The following is an 18,241-nucleotide window of genomic DNA, read 5'->3' on the forward strand; positions in this document are numbered from 1 at the left end:
GTCATCACGTCTGCACTGCGCAAGTCCGGAAATACAGATCCCGCGACCTTTGAACTTTCGTACGCTAAACTTCTTCTAAAGTCCTTGTACAGATATTGTCGACATTTTTGCACAATTTGAGGCAAAGAAAACGAAATGAAAGCTGCGGGACAGGCAGAAATTATTAGAGCGAACCAGAAAGACGACTACTACCGGGGTTCGATTCGCGGCGAGGTTGCAGACGCTTTTCAAACGTGGTTCGGTGAGTGCCCCCCTCCCCCTTTGAGATGTTGTTTACTATTTACTGTTGGTTGTTTTCTACAACACTTCTATCAGCATTATATTGGTACCACTATGTCAGAAGATAGAAATTTTAGAACCTGTTGGTCATTTGAATGTCCTCTTCTGAGGTGTGTTTAATTCCAGAGGTATCTAATCTTCCAATTTGTGTGTACCAGGTATATGTTCAGTGTTGTTGTTGTTCTTGTTTGGTGTCCATTCCTGCTCTAGAGGGAACGGGTTTTCTGCGCGTGAAAAATTTGCGCGTGAAGAATTTGCGCGTGAAAAATAGATTTCTTTAAAATGTGTCAGAACATGTGCAGTATAATTTTCTAACACAGGAAAATGTGATCCCATGATACAATTTTTCATCTGACACCTGAATGTATGATTTGAAAACTTTTGATATTTTAGTCCCTTGGGAATAGAAACCTGAGTAGACATTTGAAAATCACTTAAATCTAACAAATAATACATAGTCAACTCACTTATATAAAGTTTTGTATTGTAAAATGTAACTATTTGAAGCTTTTCTCCATTCTATTAGCCTAATTTCATCTTTTCTCAAGCAGATTCTTTCACGCGCAAATAATTTTCAAACTTTTTTGCGCTTAAAACTTTAACATTTGGAAATCACTTAAAAATCACTTGAAGATTGAAAGAACAACATTTTGAACTGTAGAATGCAACAATAAGATACTTAATTCCATTGTGGGTCATCTTATTTCAAGTTTTAAGCTTAAAACCTCAAAAAAGGTTTTAAATACCTTGGGAGTCAGCTTAGATATTCCCAAGGAACCTAAATTTCGAACCCAAAATTCAGGAAACAGATGCAAAATCATATCATGGGGTAACATTTTTCTGACTAAGCATTTTGTACTGCACATTTTCTGACACATTTCTTGCACTTTATTTTTTCATGCACAAGTTTTTCACGCACAAATTTCTCACGCGCACAAAACCCCAACCCGCTCTAGAAGTGGGTTCACTATTTGTGTCTCTATATTGGTGCCTTGGGTTTACATTTGTGCTGCTTGCTGTGAATTTTAACTTTCATATTTGTCACATCATTTCAAACCTGCTCTGTCTCGCTTGCTCTTGTTTTTGTATTTTATAAAATGACGGAGTTTGGAATATTTAACGTAAACTACCTCAGTAGTCATTCATCAAAACTATCTTCTAGGAGCGCGGCCATGGATGAGATGGCGGCGGGAACTGCAGGTCCTGGCAGACGTGGCGTACTTCGGAATCACCACTGTCACAGGTTTGGACACTATGTCATACCTCTTTTTTTGTTTTAATTACTGTAATATTTTTGTAAAGAGCCGCAGGCGGTTTCTTGACGTATACAAATGGTGGGTCTGGCATGAGATGCATTAGAATAGTTTCAAACAATACTTGAAATGCATCAAACCTCCTTAGAATGCATGCAGGGCTTAGGATTGGCAAGTGTACATGTGCATGTATTTGTATATGATTTATGGCACAATACAAAGTACAAAACATGAGAATGACTGTTACCTCTTGTACAGGGTACCAGACATTAGGTGAGGAGTACTGTAACATCATACAGGTGGATCCCACACAGAGGGCCATCCCTTCCACCTGGGTAAGAACATTGGACAAGTCTTGTGCACCTTCTTTATTTGTGAGCTAAAAGTTCAAATCCTTCACACACCTTTCAGTAAATGACAAATGCCCATATCTGTTTCTACAGCCCTTGCGACACATAGTTCAGTTGTGCAAGAGCTATACTACATCAGGGGGCTAGTAGCAGTGTGTGTATTACTACCAGAGTCTTTCTCGTAAGTGCTTGGTGCTAAGCAGGGAAAGTAGCTAGTATGTGCCAAGTCTTAAGTATGACCTGGTGAGGGTTTGAATCCACAACCTCCCAAATGTAAGCCTTACACTCTGTCCATTGCATTTTTGCTCCTTTAGAATGTACGTTGAAAGCAGTGGTCATTGATTGATAGGAAAGAGCTAGAGCTATTTTCTTTGGAATCATGGGTACTCTACGTAATATCTCTCTTTCTTGTATTGACCAATAGAAGGAAAGCTTCTAAGAACAGTTAGTGCAGAACTGACTTGAGGCACATTTCATTTCATTTGCTGGTACTTCAGTACACCCAAACACTCCTCACCCATAATGATATAGGCTTACCTCTAACAATGTCTTTGTCTCTAAGACTAATCATTCTAAAATGTTGCTCTTTCTCCTCACAGAGAAGATCATTGCTGGTACTTCTCCACATCAGCACCCCTTACCTCCTCACCAAACTCCTCACCAAGTTAGAGCTGCAGCTGACCTCTGACCCCGAGGCGTTGGGACTGACCCAGGAGCAGACAGACCTCCTTCTCAACACCGTCCCCGTCATGAAGCGGACCATCATGTTCGTACACAGGACTCACCTGGCCTTGTTCTACCTGCACGGTGTGTTCTACCACATCGCCAAGAGGACCACTGGCATCAGATATGTGAGTGTAAATCCGTTAGGCCCCTGTCACACGTTCATTACCTTCCCAAAACTTTGCCCCCCACCACACCCCAACCAAGGTCGGTACTAGTACTGTTTTGGGAGAAGTGTAGAATCCATCCTAATATATTCTAGCTCCAGTTCACTCCCCTAAATTGCATCCAAGCAGAATACGACTTTTCTAACTTTGAATTTTAGTCGGCTGGCATAGACAACTTTTAAAGATGTGAAGGCAACCTCGCCAACCAACTCCCAACCACAGATGACCTTGCTCACGACTGAATCCCAACCATGGTCTGAAGAAGGTCAGGAGGCCATGGTCTTCTATGTGTGACTGGGGCTTTAGCTAAGAGTGATTTCATGCATACTTCAAGGGATTTATTGGTAACATTTTGGTGATTTTAAAGATACTTCTTTGACAGCTGTATGAAATATAAAAATTTTTAGTCAAAATTCAGCTATGTTCATTAATAATCAATAAGTCTTTTGTTCCAGCTTCTGGTGAGAAGCGTCCTTGCCAATGATTTTGCGGCTCCCAGCTACAGACTGCTGGGGTGGCTGTCAGCGGCACAGCTAGGGTTCAGTCTACTGCAACATGTGCACAGGACCATCACTGGGGGCAAGTCTGGGCAGGGTCAGGACAGGGAGACAACCTCAGAACACAGGTACACATGGATCGTTAGTTAGTTAGTCAGTTAGTTAGTTAGTTAGCTAGTTAGTTAGTTAGTCTGTTGCTATTTTCATCTTCTTCCTTTGTCATCCTTGTTTGATGTCAAGTGGAACTATTACTTGACAGAATCTCTTTGATATTATGATGGTTTCTTAGCAAATGTTTTCATTTTCTTCTCAATGAGTAATTTGTGTTGTGTATCTTATTACCTGGATGTGTAATCCCCATCAACGTAATTTGTCTTTACAAAAACTCACAAACTGGAAGATGAAGCCTGTTTCGATATTATACACAACATTTATTGATCATCCTTCAGGAAAGTTACACAGAATCTAATTTCATAAGAGGTACAGTATAGAAATTTGAAATTTTTATTTTTGTATTAAAGTTGTATGCCCTACACAAATGTCCAAAGGCTGTTTTGTATGATTGGCACTCAATTATATGAATTGGCCAGGGACTTTTGCAATATGTCATTACCGTTGATAACAAACTTGTATAACATAAAGGTGCCTTGTTTCACATTATTGCGTGCAAGTATAGTATGTAACTTCACACCAATTTTGATTTTCAAGTAACATTACCTTAATTGCAATGTTTACAGAGAAATGAAGTACATTGGGTTGCTATTTATCAATTAATTCATCTAACAGTAATATATCTATTCACATAATTGAATTTAAAACTGTAAAAATTATAACTATGATGGTAAGACATATATAGCGTTCACAAATTGCACAATTAAAAGCAACACAAAGTAAGAGAATGTAGTTTTAACATACCACCAAGTGTATAGAAACAGAATGAAGCAATATAGCCTTGGCCCAATTTACAGTTACATTTTTCCCCTTTATTTATCTTGAGTACACTCTTTGAAGTAGGTCACTTTTCAAAAGTTTAAAGATAACATTTTCTTTATTTCTTGTTCTAATAACATTATACAGTAATAACTATGAACATGATAGGACACCAAAATCTTTCATTCTAGAAGATTGTGCTATTATGTGATCTCCTTTCAGTTCATTTTGTCAGAAATTTTCACCTCTCTACTTTTGATTCGACATCTGCTACGACAGGCAAATCTTCCCTGGTGCTGTCACACTTTTCTGAGTCTTCTGTGATCTCTTCCTCAATAGTATCAAGTCTAGCAACATCACTACCAGGTGTGCCCCTACCTGTGCTATTGGATATACCTGCACAGTCAGTCATTTCGTCTGTCTGTTCCAAATGGACAGACTCAGTGATAGACGGACTGGCAGTTCTAGACCCAACACAATCTGTTGTCTCTTTACCTTTCTTGTTAAGTGAAGTATATCTTCCACCAATTCTACTTGTGGGGAGATGTACTTCAGCTCTAGTGGTATGAAATGTTGAGGCATACTTGTTTTTGTCCTCACGGATTTCGTTTTGTGAGCGCTGCCCGCTGTCTTCTTTTATTTCTTCGCTTCGATGTGCACGAGGCATTTGTTTGCCACTGGTGTCCTCATCTTTTATTTCGCAGTAGTGGTGCCCCGATGGAACGTACACTGCGTCCTCGTTTATTTGATTGTAGACATTGTTGCTTGTTTGATTGCTGTCCAACACCTGTTCCTGTTTGCCACAGGCATCCTCATCTTTTATTTCACAGTAGTGGTGCCCAGATGAAACGTACACTTCATCCTCGTTTATTTCATCATAAGCACTTTTTGTAGTGTCACGACTTCTGTTGTTGTCTACGTGTAATTGACTTGTGTGTCGTGCTGTTCCTCCCTGGGACACTGCACTATTATTTGTCCTGTTGCAGTCTTGATTGTCATCATTTCTACTTTTGACATAATCACCAAGGCAAAAAAATGAGAGGCAACATATCACGACAATTTGGCCTGCCACTACAGAGCCAACTATCACAGGTATCCCTAGTTTTGTATGGCCAACTTGATCTGCTTTTTCAGCTGTTGTGTTTGCATGTATGAAAGATGTTGATGTTTTTTCTGGTCTTTCCGTTATGCTGTCTTTTTTGTTAGCTCTAGTAGCAGAACTGTTATCAAACACTGCAGTTTTTCCTTCAGCAATAACACTACCTTTACAAACATCATCGCTCTGAAAACAGTTTGTTCCCTCTGCTTGCTTTTTTGTTGACGTGTTGAAGAAAAACATGTGTTTGTAATCATGAATAACAGCAAAGCAGGCCACTCTCGACAGGTCAAGGTTTCTGTTAAGGTCCTCAGCCTTGCCTGCAGTTTGGGACTCAGTTGTTTGATTTCTCGTCGTACTCGTAGTTGCCACGACAGCAAAAGCCTCCACTTTTGAGAAACCCTGGTTACTAGTAGTACTAGTATCTAAGACTCGCAGGCTAGATGCACCCTTCAAAGTAAAGCCTATACCACCAGACTCTTCCCATGCCTCGGAACATTGAGTTAAAAATGGCTTATCCACATGGGTTTCACTATTCTTTGTTATGATAACAAAGGGAGGGTGAGAAGTAAAATGGCCCAAACGATACATCTTTGTGAGTTGATTACATGAGTCCAGGCTGATTGGGACCTTAGTTTTGTATGCCAGTGTGCTAAACCAGTCAATAGAAAATAAGTCCGTGGAGGGCTTGTAGTTGATGTGTAAGACCATACCTATGACCTCAAGTCGTATCCATTGATTATTACTTTGCTCAGTGCTGTACCAAGAAGGTTTCATAGACTTTCTTTGGTTATGACCACAATTTTCCAGCACAACATGCCATGGCATTCCATGCCCTGTATCTGCCTTTAAGGCATTAAGCTTGTTTCCACCAAGAATAACTCTGACAAGGTATTTCAGGGTCAGAAATGTTTCTTTTTGTAGACACTCTAATTTGTTGTTACTTAAGTCCAGAAACTGCAGACGTTGTAAGGCATCAAATGCATGAGGGAAAATCGTCTTGATTTGGTTATCACTAAGAATTAGTGTAACTAGATTGCCCATCCCAGCAAACCAATTACCATGTACTTCTCGCAACAAGTTATGTTGTAGATCTAACAACATAACATTTATCAGGGTTTCAAAACATCCCGGATCTAAACTGGAGATGTGATTGTTTGAAAGTGATACATAATACAGAGAATACAAACCAGTGTACCAGTTTCTAGGGATATGCGTCAGCATGTTGTCCTCTAAATTCAGACCTCGTAGCTCTGAAAAGTCATTGAATGTTCCGTTGTTCAATTCGGTTATCCCTGCGTCTATGAGATACAGATGTGTGAGGGAAGAAGGATTGATAACAGATAGTTTTTGCCACGTTAACGTCCCATATTGATAGCCCCTTATTACGAGCAGATTCACACCCGGAAAGCACTTCTCTGTTGGCCAATTGTCAATTCCAGCAGAGTGTTTGTGACCATCGTCACATGATATACACTCTGCCTTCCTAGTAACATGCATGGTGGGCAAGTGTCTGTCGTACCTATTATTAATGTCAGCCGGCAAACAGGAGAAAAACGATTTACTTTCGCACAAAGGAAAGCACCTCTGGTCAACTGGAGGATTGGATGTTGGCGACGATGATGCAAGAACGATCAGAATGCAGAATTCAAACAGAATTAGAGAATTCATAGCAAGAAAAGTCATAATCTTTTGATACCTTTTTTTTTCAACCCTCCGACCCATGTTGGAAATGACAATTGAAGCAATTTTTGTTTCGTCGTTGAAGTTTTGTAACTCAAAGTCTCGTTGCGTGGTGGATTGTTACAACTAGGTCACTTTATGCAGAAGATAATATATGCTTTGTTCTTGCTGTTATTTAGTTATCTATTTGGTTAGAATTATATTGATAACCCTGAAGAGCAAGGGGCTGAAAAGCGAGTTGTAGCAAAGCCACACCGCACTATCGACTATGGAAAAAGGATTACGCTTCAAGTAATACACTTCAAACTCAATGGAAGCGGGAGAAATAGCATCTACCTAGATGAATTTTCCCTTGCTTTAACGGGGGCAAAGGCTGTTTTTCCCAGATGTGTAGACCCCAAGGAGTCAACAAAGCCTTTGTACCTGAATAACAGTGTTTGACTGTCGGTGTTGGATGCTCCAAGCTGCTGGTCGAATGTTGACGTCCGGGTTTGCGCAGACTTGCGGAGACTGCAGCTGCACTAAGTCTTCAGGTGGTCCCTTTTTTCAGCGGATGAAATCGGTTTGGGATGTTCCTTTGTTGGCCTGTAGTCCTCTGGCAGTTGTGGTATATAGGTTGACTGCTATTTTGGAAAAAGGAGAAACACGAAATGGCATGCCCCTTAGGATCTGAATGGTGGACAGCAAAGCAAATTGTGAAGGGAAATGTTTTCAAACCACTCAATTTATTCCAAGGACCAGACCAATTGTTTAGTATATGTATAAGGTGCCCACATGTATTCAAGGTCTGTCCTGCTGCTATGATGATGATGTTACAGATAAGGTAGGTTGTGCGTGACTGAATCAAATTTCCTGCATTGGTCAATCAGAATGAAATTGTCCTGCATTGTTCCTACCTGCCAAACATGTCTTCAAAACTCTTCTTAATGACCTTTATAATCCTGGCTAGTCTAACATGTAAGGCAAATCTAACATGTAGATTTAAGTTTCTGAAGATGATGTCCATGTCTTCCTGCAAAGTTTTTTTCTGAAGGAGATGCAACCATAAATCTGAAACAATTTTTTTTTCAATTAAACATCACAGTTTTGTGGAGTGCATCCAGACATGTTAAATACAAGAAAAAAATTTTCAAGGTTTTTTTTTTTGCAAACGTATAAAAAAAACGGCAGCTTTTTTTTGTCACAACATTTCATTCATTTGGTAAGGTAATTTCTTGGCAGGGGAAAAGGTGATACCAGACTTCTTCAACTCAAAGCTTCTTTTTCTGTTTTGAACTCTCCCATCTTCATTGTATCTGATTAATTCATCATTAAGGGAAAATGTCCCACTTAATGTTGGGTTTCTTGGTAAAAGTCTCATAAGGCCAGTGACCCACAAGATATCACATGCATTTACGCATACGCTACAATTTTGTTATTGGACAACTCAGGAACGAAACACACGTGTAGACAATGTGACAAATTGGTCTCATATACAGGCTATGAGACGATGTTTCTATAATTGTGTCCTTGGTAAATTTACATGTAGAAGCCTCAGGAAATTGGTACCAGAAGTTATTAATTCAATTATGTTAGCTACACATAACCAACGTGTACATGTTCCATATGCAGTCTATGAGATGACGTTTATATAATTGTGTCCTTTGCCAGTCTACATGTGGAGGCCTCCGGAAATTGGTACCTGAAGTTATTCATTAGTCTGATAACACAATACAAAACATGCCAAATCTGTTCATTGCAGCATAACCACTTATAAACTGGTGACCTATAGATTTTTTAGCAGTTGTTTAAGTTGTTACGCTTTTTGTTGATGGACAGTTTCTTGAGAATATGTCAGACTATTAGTTCTAATTGATGATTGTCTTAGATAGGCTCTTTCTTGAAGAGATGGATCGATTTCCTTATCTACTTAGATTTTATGGTCATAACAGCTTATAGGCAACTGTAAATTGTTGATCAATTTTGGATCTGGTGCATGTTCTAGGAGAGGTTATATGTATAAAAGCTGATGTTGCAAATCTTGTATACTGTATGCAAAAAATAACTATGCGAAAAACATTATCTCTTTATTTTGCAGTACTAGTGCTGTAAGCTCTTCGTCTGAAGTCCACCCCAAGTCGCGATGTTCTCTATGCCTCGAGACCAGAAGGCACCCCACAGCAACACCCTGTGGTCACCTCTTCTGCTGGGAGTGCATCATGGAATGGGGTAGTGAAAAGGTAACCAGCTTCTTGTACACCATGGAATGGGGTAGAGAGTAACCATTACATGTGCATCATTGAAATTCTAAAAATTTAGAAAAATGGTGAGGTGTTTTTTTCTTACATTTTGATAAAGGAGTAACATTCAAGAAAATGGGTGTTTTGTGTAAAAGTGATATTGAGTTGTTTTGAAATAAATTTTTAGTCATGACCTCATTCATGTATGTGGCTGCTTAGTAGCATCACATAACAGTAACATTTAAACTGACATCTATTCTGTTGTTGTGCAGCCGGAGTGCCCATTGTGCAGAGAGCCCTTCCAACTGTCCAGACTTGTGTGCTTGCAGAACTATCAGCCAAGTTGACCAGGACTTAAAAACAGATAAAAAATACTGGCTTTATGAATTTGAATAAATGAATGAATGTATTAATATAATTATGTACATTTATGTAAGTAAACAAAAAATACTGTCTAGTAACTTAAAGACAAACAAAGCGCATTTATTCCACATCATGAAAAGTTACAAACATGATATAAGTTGATTACACCAAAATTGCAGACTTAAGAACTTGTGTTTTTTTTTCAGATTATATGTGAAAATTCTCCATCTATAGAAGATAAGTTATACAGCAATTTTATCTTCTAAGTTGTCATAATATATATGTATCTTATATTATATATTCTCTCCCAAAAACAAACAAGTCAGCTCAAAAGGCCATGCTATGTTTTATGGCATATACAGACCCAAATCCAATGTAAGAGTGCAAGAAATTATGCTTAGTTGCAGTAAAACATTTTTCTGTGTAAAATCGTAATAATTTTCCATGGTTTTATGACAGCTATGAAATTTCTTGTTATCAAAAGTTTCGGTGAAAGATTGATTTTCTACAACATGTTGCATATAACTTGCCAAAAGCATGACATGTCTTTTTCTCTTCAGGGGAAAGGGCAATATGAATTGTCATATATTAATGGCTTGCTGAAAAAAAACAGTTCTTATCTCTATATACTACCAAGGGGGTTAAAACTTTTTAACCTTCTTGATACTATGGATGCCTCCTTGCTTGGGTCCCTTCCTGCCATCTGTGTTGATGGCCCATGTGTTGTCCAAAGTTTTCAACTTCAGCTGCAGAAAGAAAAAAGATGGAGACAGAGCCTTAGGACTACATTCTCAACAAAATACTTTCCTTTGCCAAGGTCTTAAATGACAGCTATCAATCATGAATGGATTTCTGTGATATTCAGCATCCCATTTCTGTTTCATCGAATAAAGAACAATTAAATTATGGATCCATTACCATATTCCTTTAGAATTACAGCAGTTTATCTTTTTTATTTCTTGTGAATACTGTATTTTCTTGTTACATGTATAACTTTGAGAATGTGGTTCATGTATGTCTTGTTTGCTAATCAATGTATTTAGTCTTGACCTAATCAACAAAACAATTGGGCCCCCTGGCAACTTTCTGTAACACATAACTACAGATTTTTGATTCAGGGCATGATTTACCTCTTGTGCCCCTTGTTATAAAATGTATAATCCTTAGGTCCCTATTGGAAGAAGGGGGCCCCGCTGGGTAGTTCGCCGGCTTTTTCTTGGCACTTTCGGGCGTGATGCCTATGTGGCCCGGTGGGACACCCTGCAGCTGCTGGGTCATGTTTGGGCCCAGCCGGGACCCTGAATCATTTTAATTCAGACTTAAAAGTAATGCGGAACCCGGTAACAAATAAACGCCGTGATCATGACCTAATCGTGCCAGCACCGGGAGCGAACGACGGTAACCCCCCAGTACCCGGCAGTCCAACGGGACAAATTTGTGGCTTTGGGGCCCGGCAGGGACTACACCCCCTACGGGCACCGGCACAATTGGGACCTAAGTATAACACAGCCTAGCCTATACCTGGGCAGGCCTCCACCATACAGGGCTGCTGCTCCGTGTTCTCTCCCGAACACGTCGGACCGAGGTGTTGCCTGCACAGTCGCCGGCGGAACCTGGAGCCAAGACCGCACGTGTGGCTGCACTCACTCCACTCGCTCCACTCTCCCCACACAGCGTCAACAGCTAGGGAGGAAAAGGGTTACATTCATCATGATAAGCACCAATCCGTTCTGGATAGGTGAGCTACTATGTAGGACATGGCCAGACAACATGATCAGGTCTACAGGCCGCACGTGTGGCTACACTCGCTCCACTCTCGCGGCATCAACAGCTACGGCAGGAAAAGGGTTAAATTTAGTATAATAAACACCAATCCGTTCTGGATAGGTGGGCTACTATCTAGGACATGGCCCCGACATAGAAATCAGGTCCCCGGCACGTGTGGCATCACTCTCCACACGCCAAAGCAACAGCTTTCAGAGGAAGCAGTACATAAAAACTGGTTTACAGGCCACTCATGTAACTACACTCACTCCACCCCAGACTGCGTCTGGAGGGAAAATGGTTGAATTTGCCACTTTTTGGTGGTCCCTTAGATTTTCTTTGATTATATCTGCCAGCTATTGACTCAAGCATTGAGAATCCTGTCTATACTGACCACTGTTGCATGTCATTTTCACCAAGTATTGCCTGATATACAGAACTAGAAGATGGAGGTACAGTCAAACCTGGATTCAGCAACCACTCAAGGGACTGAAGAAAAATTGTAGCTGAGAACAGGTGCTTGATGAGGATAGTGTGGGGTTAACTAATATGCAAAAATGGACGGGATTGTTTTAATGTGGCCTGTGACTGGGGATGGTTGCCTGACGAGATTATTTTTACGATCTCGCTCAATGCAAGGCCGTAGGTGGCCACTTCTAAGCATTGACCTAACGGGTTTGACTGTACTACTTACCATAGCACTCTGGGTTGTGTTCCCCGCACTTCTCCTGCTGTGCGTCGCCGCCTGCGCAGTACCGCCCGCCGTACCGAGGTGTGGGGTTGGTGCACGACCGGGTCCGTACTCTCCTTCCCACTGAACACGTCACTGAACAAGCTGACCAAGTAGCCCACGGTGTCCAGCCCCCATCAACTGCCGTTCATGGAAAGATGACCATATTATACACTTATTCAAATTAGAGACAGTCAAACCTGTGAAGAGACCACCTCTACTATACATAATGACCATCGGATCTTTAAGTGATCATGACTACCTCTACATATTAAGGACCACCTGGCCGACCTGACCACTTTTTGGTCAAGACAGGAACAAGACAAGAATCTGCCACAACGTTTTCCGTTACAAGGCAGCCGAATTTTGCATGACACATTCACGTCGATTGTTCCCAAAATCGGCCTCAATTTTAGGCTCTGTTGCAGACTCCTTTCGGCTGTTTCCTTTGTTAAGTTACCGTTTTCATTTACATTTTTTCTCGTTGCTGGCCATCCGGAAGGAGTCTGTAACAGAGGCTACTCAATTTGCCGTGGTAAAGCCCGGTGAATGTGCCCCGGCCCTTACCTGCACATGCCGGCCCGGGCTGACACTGCTCCCTCTGGTAGACGTCCCCCTGGCAGTACCGGCCGCCGTGTGCCGGGGCGGGGTTGTCACACGTGCGGGCCCGCTGCTTGGTGCCCCCGCAGAGCGCCGTGCAGGGCGCCCAGGGAGACCACACCGTCCACCTACCGTCCACTGTGAAAACAGCATTAATCAATCAATCAATCAATTAAAAACTGATTTATATAGATCACTTATTAGAATGTCGATAACGGATTACAGCTTTGAACAGAAAGAATTGACAAAATCAAGGATCGACTAAAACCCCGTTCATACTAGGCTTCGCTGATCCGAATATGTCCGGATACGCTAAGCCTAGTATGAACGGGGTGTAAATCCAAGTTTTCCAACTATTTGTGTTTACTGTCACACCTACGTCAATTCAGACAAAAAAGGACAGAGACATAAATCAGAAAATCTGGTCACATCTTCCTTAATTGATGAACGTAAATTATGCGATACCCTATCGTTGTTGCGCATGGGACAACAATTGTTTGCCAATGGCGAAATCATGAGGTCCTATAGTTTTAATTATTTCCTTTTGTTTATTTCACAACACGCACATATAGAAAAAATAAAATTGTAAAGCCCACCTGGACATGGCGGGAGCCCCGTACAGGTGCCCTGTTCCACGGAGGGCCCGTCGCACCTCATGCCGCTCTCGGGGTGGGTACAGACCCGGACCCGTGTGTTGGCAGGGTGGCCGCACGTCTCCGTACACTGGGACCAGGGCGACCACGGCGTCCACGCGCTTATGGCTAGGAGAATCATAAAAACAGTTACATCACTCTCGTAACGTAACGTTACAGTCGTAACGTCAACTCTCAAAATTCCGTAGTGTATCCTAAGACCGCCACCTTAACAGAAACGGTGAATCTAAAGAGATGCTAATGCAGCATCAGTTGTCCCGTTATCTCCCAAAGGCCAAATGTGTGGTTTCATACGGACCTGTTCTAGGTGCTGAAATGCCATCCATTCCCTAACATGTCCAACCTGTACGGACGCATGGCGAAGTCCTCCCGAGTAGTTTCTGTTTTTTTGTTTTCTTTTTTTCCCGTACGCTTCTCTGTTACGTCAAAGGGCGGTTATACCGGCTAAACAATGCACATCCAAACAACTTTATTATTATTGTTCCTCATTAATTATTCTACGAGTCATTTCTCACCCAAACAGTCCGTGCCGTCTCCCATGTACCCGGCTTTGCACTCGCACAGGTACGACCCCAGCGTGTTGACGCACTCCGCGTCGTCATGGCAACTGGTTATGTCATCTTCCTTCACGCACTCGTCAACATCTAGGAGGTAAACAACAACAATAACAACCCCTGCTTCATTCATCCATGTTGAAATATTCCAAAGTCGCTATCTGCCTGAATTAATGTTGACAACTTGACATCGATCAGTAGACCCACGGCCACATACACTGCCTGCGTCACAGGGGGTCCGGGGAATGTGATAGTTACGTCATAACTGAGTACGTTCTCAGAACGCGATTGATTGTTGACCGTCATTACACACGTTCCCCTGTGACGTCACAGTTATGTTTTGTGCGTACGATGATGCAAACATTACTTCAGATTGAACATGATTTGAAAAACAGAAGCGTTTGACAATACTCCCCACCCATCTTTCTGTGATAGGGTCTAACTTATCATCTGAAATATGAAGTCTTACCCAAACCTTAATAACTTTTTCCTTCCGTGCATGACGGCCTAAACACGCATGTTTTAGTTAACTTGCTCACAAACCATCTAACAAATGATAGAAATAAAATAACAAATTTGACGGAGTAATGATAAACAAAAGGTCACCTTCACAGCGTGTCCGTCCGTCGCCCCTGTACCCCGTGGGACACTCACACCGGTACGAGCCCTCCGTGTTACGGCACGAGGCTTCGGGCAGGCAGTGGGCTAACTCCGCCGAGCACTCGTCAATGTCCGCGCAGTGTTCGCCGTTACCAAGGAAACCCGGGTTACATTTGCAGTGACCTCTACTCCGGGTACCGTTACAGGTTTTGCTAATATCTGCAAGGGAAAGATAGTAAGTTAGAGTAAGAGAGGGGGAGGGGGTAGCTTGTGCTTTTGTTTTGAAGTATTTTTTTACTCATTCGGTAACGTTACATGACTCAAAGACTTAATACTTCGTCTTGTCAGTGATAAAACAAGTAATTCAAACCGACGCTCACAGAACCATTTTTATTTGTTTTCTGCATCTGCCCTAAAACTTACCTTTCGTCACGTTGAAGCGTCTTGTTGCTATCAGCTCCATGCCAGGTATCCCTTCCTTCCTCCCGAACAGCTCTGCCCGGTACACGCCGAAGTCGCTATCCTTTATATGATTCAAGGATAGGGTGGGACCTGTAGTTTCTGGATACAAAAAGACATTACATAACAACATCAGTTAGTAGTCTACAGAAACAGTGTATAACTCCATCGTCCTAAACCAGCTTTGTCCTCGGGTATGTAAGCTCTTGTTCTTTAGACTAAAGTTCACTAAAATATCACTGAGACAGAATCCATGACATTATCAAGATAGCCAACCCACAAACGATTCAGATGTTGGCGATGGCGGAAAAATATATTTGACGGAGGTAATAAGCAAAATAAGAAATCCATATTTGCTTTGTTCTGAATTACTAAATATACATTTTCTTAAATAAAAACACCTTTATGATTTGTATTTTGAGAGACAGAGTATTTTTGATTTCGCGAGACAGTAAATAACATACCCAGGAGATGCTCGTCTTGCATGATGAAGGGTTTTAACTCTCCTTCTTTCTTCCACCGGACCTTGTGAAGTTTTTGTGGTTTAAGTATGTGGTCCTGTAGTCTTATAACCATGGAGTCTCCGGGCAAAAACTTCCCAGCAACTAATCATAAGGTGAAAAATAGATAAGAAGGTAGAAAACAACATTTACTAGCAAACTCAGACATGTTTGCCTCACCAGCAGCAGTAATCGCCCAATCTTCAGTACTCATGAAGTGTAATGTTTATTACTAACCACGAAGCCTGGGCGGAAATGTTGTAGAACAATGTTTCGTGGCTACCAGAAAGGTGACCATTGTTTAAAGAATGACGTTCTATAGAACTTGACTGTCTTTTTCCTATCAAGCTTTCTTGTGTATTTTGTTTGTTTTGTAATAATTGTTTTTTATCGATGATCTAAAAAGACCCATCTCCTTCTTATCCCTTTTGGTTTTAATTGTTAGTCTCTTATCCGAAATCAAAGTGAATTTGCTGGGTAGGGGTCTAAAACCAAGATACGAACGCTATTCTTGTTTATACAGAAGCATTATAACCAACAACAATCTATTAACTAGGCGTTTTACGATCTTACAGCGGATTTAGTCCATACCTATTGGCTTTGTCTCCAGCCCAAAATAAACCCGAGTAGGAGAGGGATTCAGTCGCTCTTCTTCGGCGAGATCAAAGGCTACCACCGGTCTCGTTCCCACCGTACTCTGCTCAGCCGGCAGTACTTCTGCCCAGTATAAAGTTTCATAAAAATCGTCCTCTTCTATGTGAGGGATGGTGAGTGTTCCGCCTTCTGGGATAGGGCGGTCTTCTGCTTCTTCTTTCTTTGGAGGTGTCAGCAGCTGGCGATAACTAGCAGGGAAGAAAACGAGGATACTGGTCATTGTTGATTTTTATGAAGTAATTCGTTTCTGTTCTTTTTTTTTCAAATTTCCAGAGGTGACCAGCGCTGGATAGACTGAATGAAATGAGTGCTGTCTTAAGAACTGAAGCTGTTACCGCATGATGTGTAAGTTTGAGTTTTTCCTCGATAACTTCTATAGAAAACTATATTTGATATTTTACGTGGAATGCGTGTTCTCCCTAGTGCTGAAAGTTTTATAGCAGGATGTGTCAGTCTGACTTTTCTTTTTGTAACTACGTAAAACCGTACTTGATATACTACATGGATTGCATGGGATGAGTGCTCTCCATAGCCCTTGAAATGTAGTCGCACGATGTGGTATTCTTGTGTTTTCTCTCTGTAACAAAACCATATATAATAGACCGCACAGAATGGGTGCTTTCCTTGGTGCTGAAAGTGTTATATCTTACTTCAATACGAGATAAAACGTTCTGAAATGGGTTCTTTACTGCTAAACTAAAAAAAAAATGAAATGCGTACCTTTTGAAATTTGGAGGTTCTCCCACGTAATACTTAAACCATTGGACGGGCACGTTTGGCACTCCTAGCGATTTGACTTGGAACTGCACCTCCTGTCCGGGTAGTTTGGTGATGAAACATGACTGAGCCCCCGTCTCGTCACATCTGCTTGGGTTCGCAACAGACAGGAAAATCGCTGGCGCTAAAGGATACAAATGACAAGGAAACATTCAGAAAGAAATGTTTGCACGTAATTACCTACACAGTTGTTGGAATTAACTGGTGCCTTTCGACTAGTACCGGTACCCATACAGTTGTTGGAACTCACTTCTATCGGTACGCACCTACACGGTTGTGACAAAGGCCTATATGCATGTACCTAGTACGCAGTTGTTGTAAATAACGCCTATATAGGCACGTACATACACAGTTGTTGTAACTCACGGCTATCGGCACGTACCTACACAGTTGTCACTAAGGCTTATATGCATGTACCTAGTACGCAGTTGTTGTAAATAACGCCTATATATGTACATACATAGTTGTTGTAACTCATGGCTAACGGCACGTACCTACACAGTTGTTGTAACTGACGCTTATCTGCACGTACCTACACAGTTGTTGTAACTCACGCCTATCAGCGCGTGCCCACACAGTTGTTGTAAATGAGGCCTATCTGCACGTACCTACACAGTTGTTGATGCCGTCGCCCTCCCAGCCCGGCAGACAGCGGCAGTAGTACGACTGCTCCATGCCGGCCGGGAAGACCTGGTCCCGCACGCACACCGCCGACTCGTGACACACCAGTCCCTGGCCTCGGCATCGCTCCGCATAGGGGTCTGTGTCAGTGTACAATACATGTCCTTAGAGTTGAAAATAAGTACACACTCGCCCGGCGAAACAACGCGGTGCGAGGCGTTTGGAAAACGTTCCTTTACTTGTCGAAGAGACTAAAAAACATTTCCCCAATACATTGAAGCTGTAACTTATATAACTTTACCTACATGTACGCTAGGAACGTCATTGAAGAACAGATATTCAATGAGCTGACTTGGATCAAAATACGTGTCCAGTTTCACAACGAAGTACAAATTATTTCTAGATTCAAGCGTAACTAGAAACAACAAAACGTCACAAGGCCTCAACCAACAATAAACAATCAACAACCGCTGCCGTCCCGACATCCCCTTGTTCTACTACACCCAAACAGAAAGGAGCGTCAAACAAAAACAATTTTCAAACGAACTTACCATTCTTTAGGCTCACCGATGCACCGACGGAGAAAAGTAAAACGTACACCACCGTCAAAAAGTGCATCTTCCGTCAGTACTTCCCATTTGTCGCTATTGGTTGAGTCGTAGCGGTCGATTTCAGACAGGAAATGTTGTTGCTATGGTAAACAAGTCGTTGCTAGGAAACGCAATGGAAGCATTCTGTTCGATAAACGGTTCTCGAACGAGGCATCGCC

The 18,241-nt window shown here is 41.7% G+C and overlaps 2 protein-coding genes across 2 annotated transcripts; one reads left to right on the forward strand and one right to left on the reverse strand.

Annotated features, from left to right (window-relative positions):
- The first annotated feature begins 19 nt into the window (after positions 1-19).
- Positions 20-10,493, forward strand: LOC136443576 (peroxisome biogenesis factor 10-like). Its single transcript, XM_066440866.1, has 7 exons — positions 20-241; positions 1,442-1,522; positions 1,791-1,867; positions 2,482-2,733; positions 3,228-3,397; positions 9,056-9,197; positions 9,470-10,493. The coding sequence occupies exons 1-7, from the start codon at positions 136-138 to the stop codon at positions 9,542-9,544; spliced, it is 903 nt and encodes a 300-aa protein (XP_066296963.1). The 5' UTR covers positions 20-135; the 3' UTR covers positions 9,545-10,493.
- LOC136443883 (uncharacterized) lies at positions 10,192-18,139 on the reverse strand. The gene is made up of 13 exons (XM_066441256.1): positions 18,024-18,139; positions 17,460-17,612; positions 16,795-16,975; positions 16,012-16,262; positions 15,385-15,525; positions 14,885-15,022; positions 14,468-14,680; positions 13,823-13,951; positions 13,251-13,415; positions 12,622-12,792; positions 12,019-12,195; positions 11,082-11,243; positions 10,192-10,306 (listed from the first exon to the last, which is right to left on the reverse strand). The coding sequence occupies exons 1-13, from the start codon at positions 18,088-18,090 to the stop codon at positions 10,227-10,229; spliced, it is 2,028 nt and encodes a 675-aa protein (XP_066297353.1). The 5' UTR covers positions 18,091-18,139; the 3' UTR covers positions 10,192-10,226.
- Between the last annotated feature and the right edge of the window lie 102 nt (positions 18,140-18,241).

This window comes from Branchiostoma lanceolatum, chromosome 10 (genome assembly GCF_035083965.1).
Source record: "Branchiostoma lanceolatum isolate klBraLanc5 chromosome 10, klBraLanc5.hap2, whole genome shotgun sequence".
NCBI lineage: Eukaryota > Metazoa > Chordata > Leptocardii > Amphioxiformes > Branchiostomatidae > Branchiostoma > Branchiostoma lanceolatum.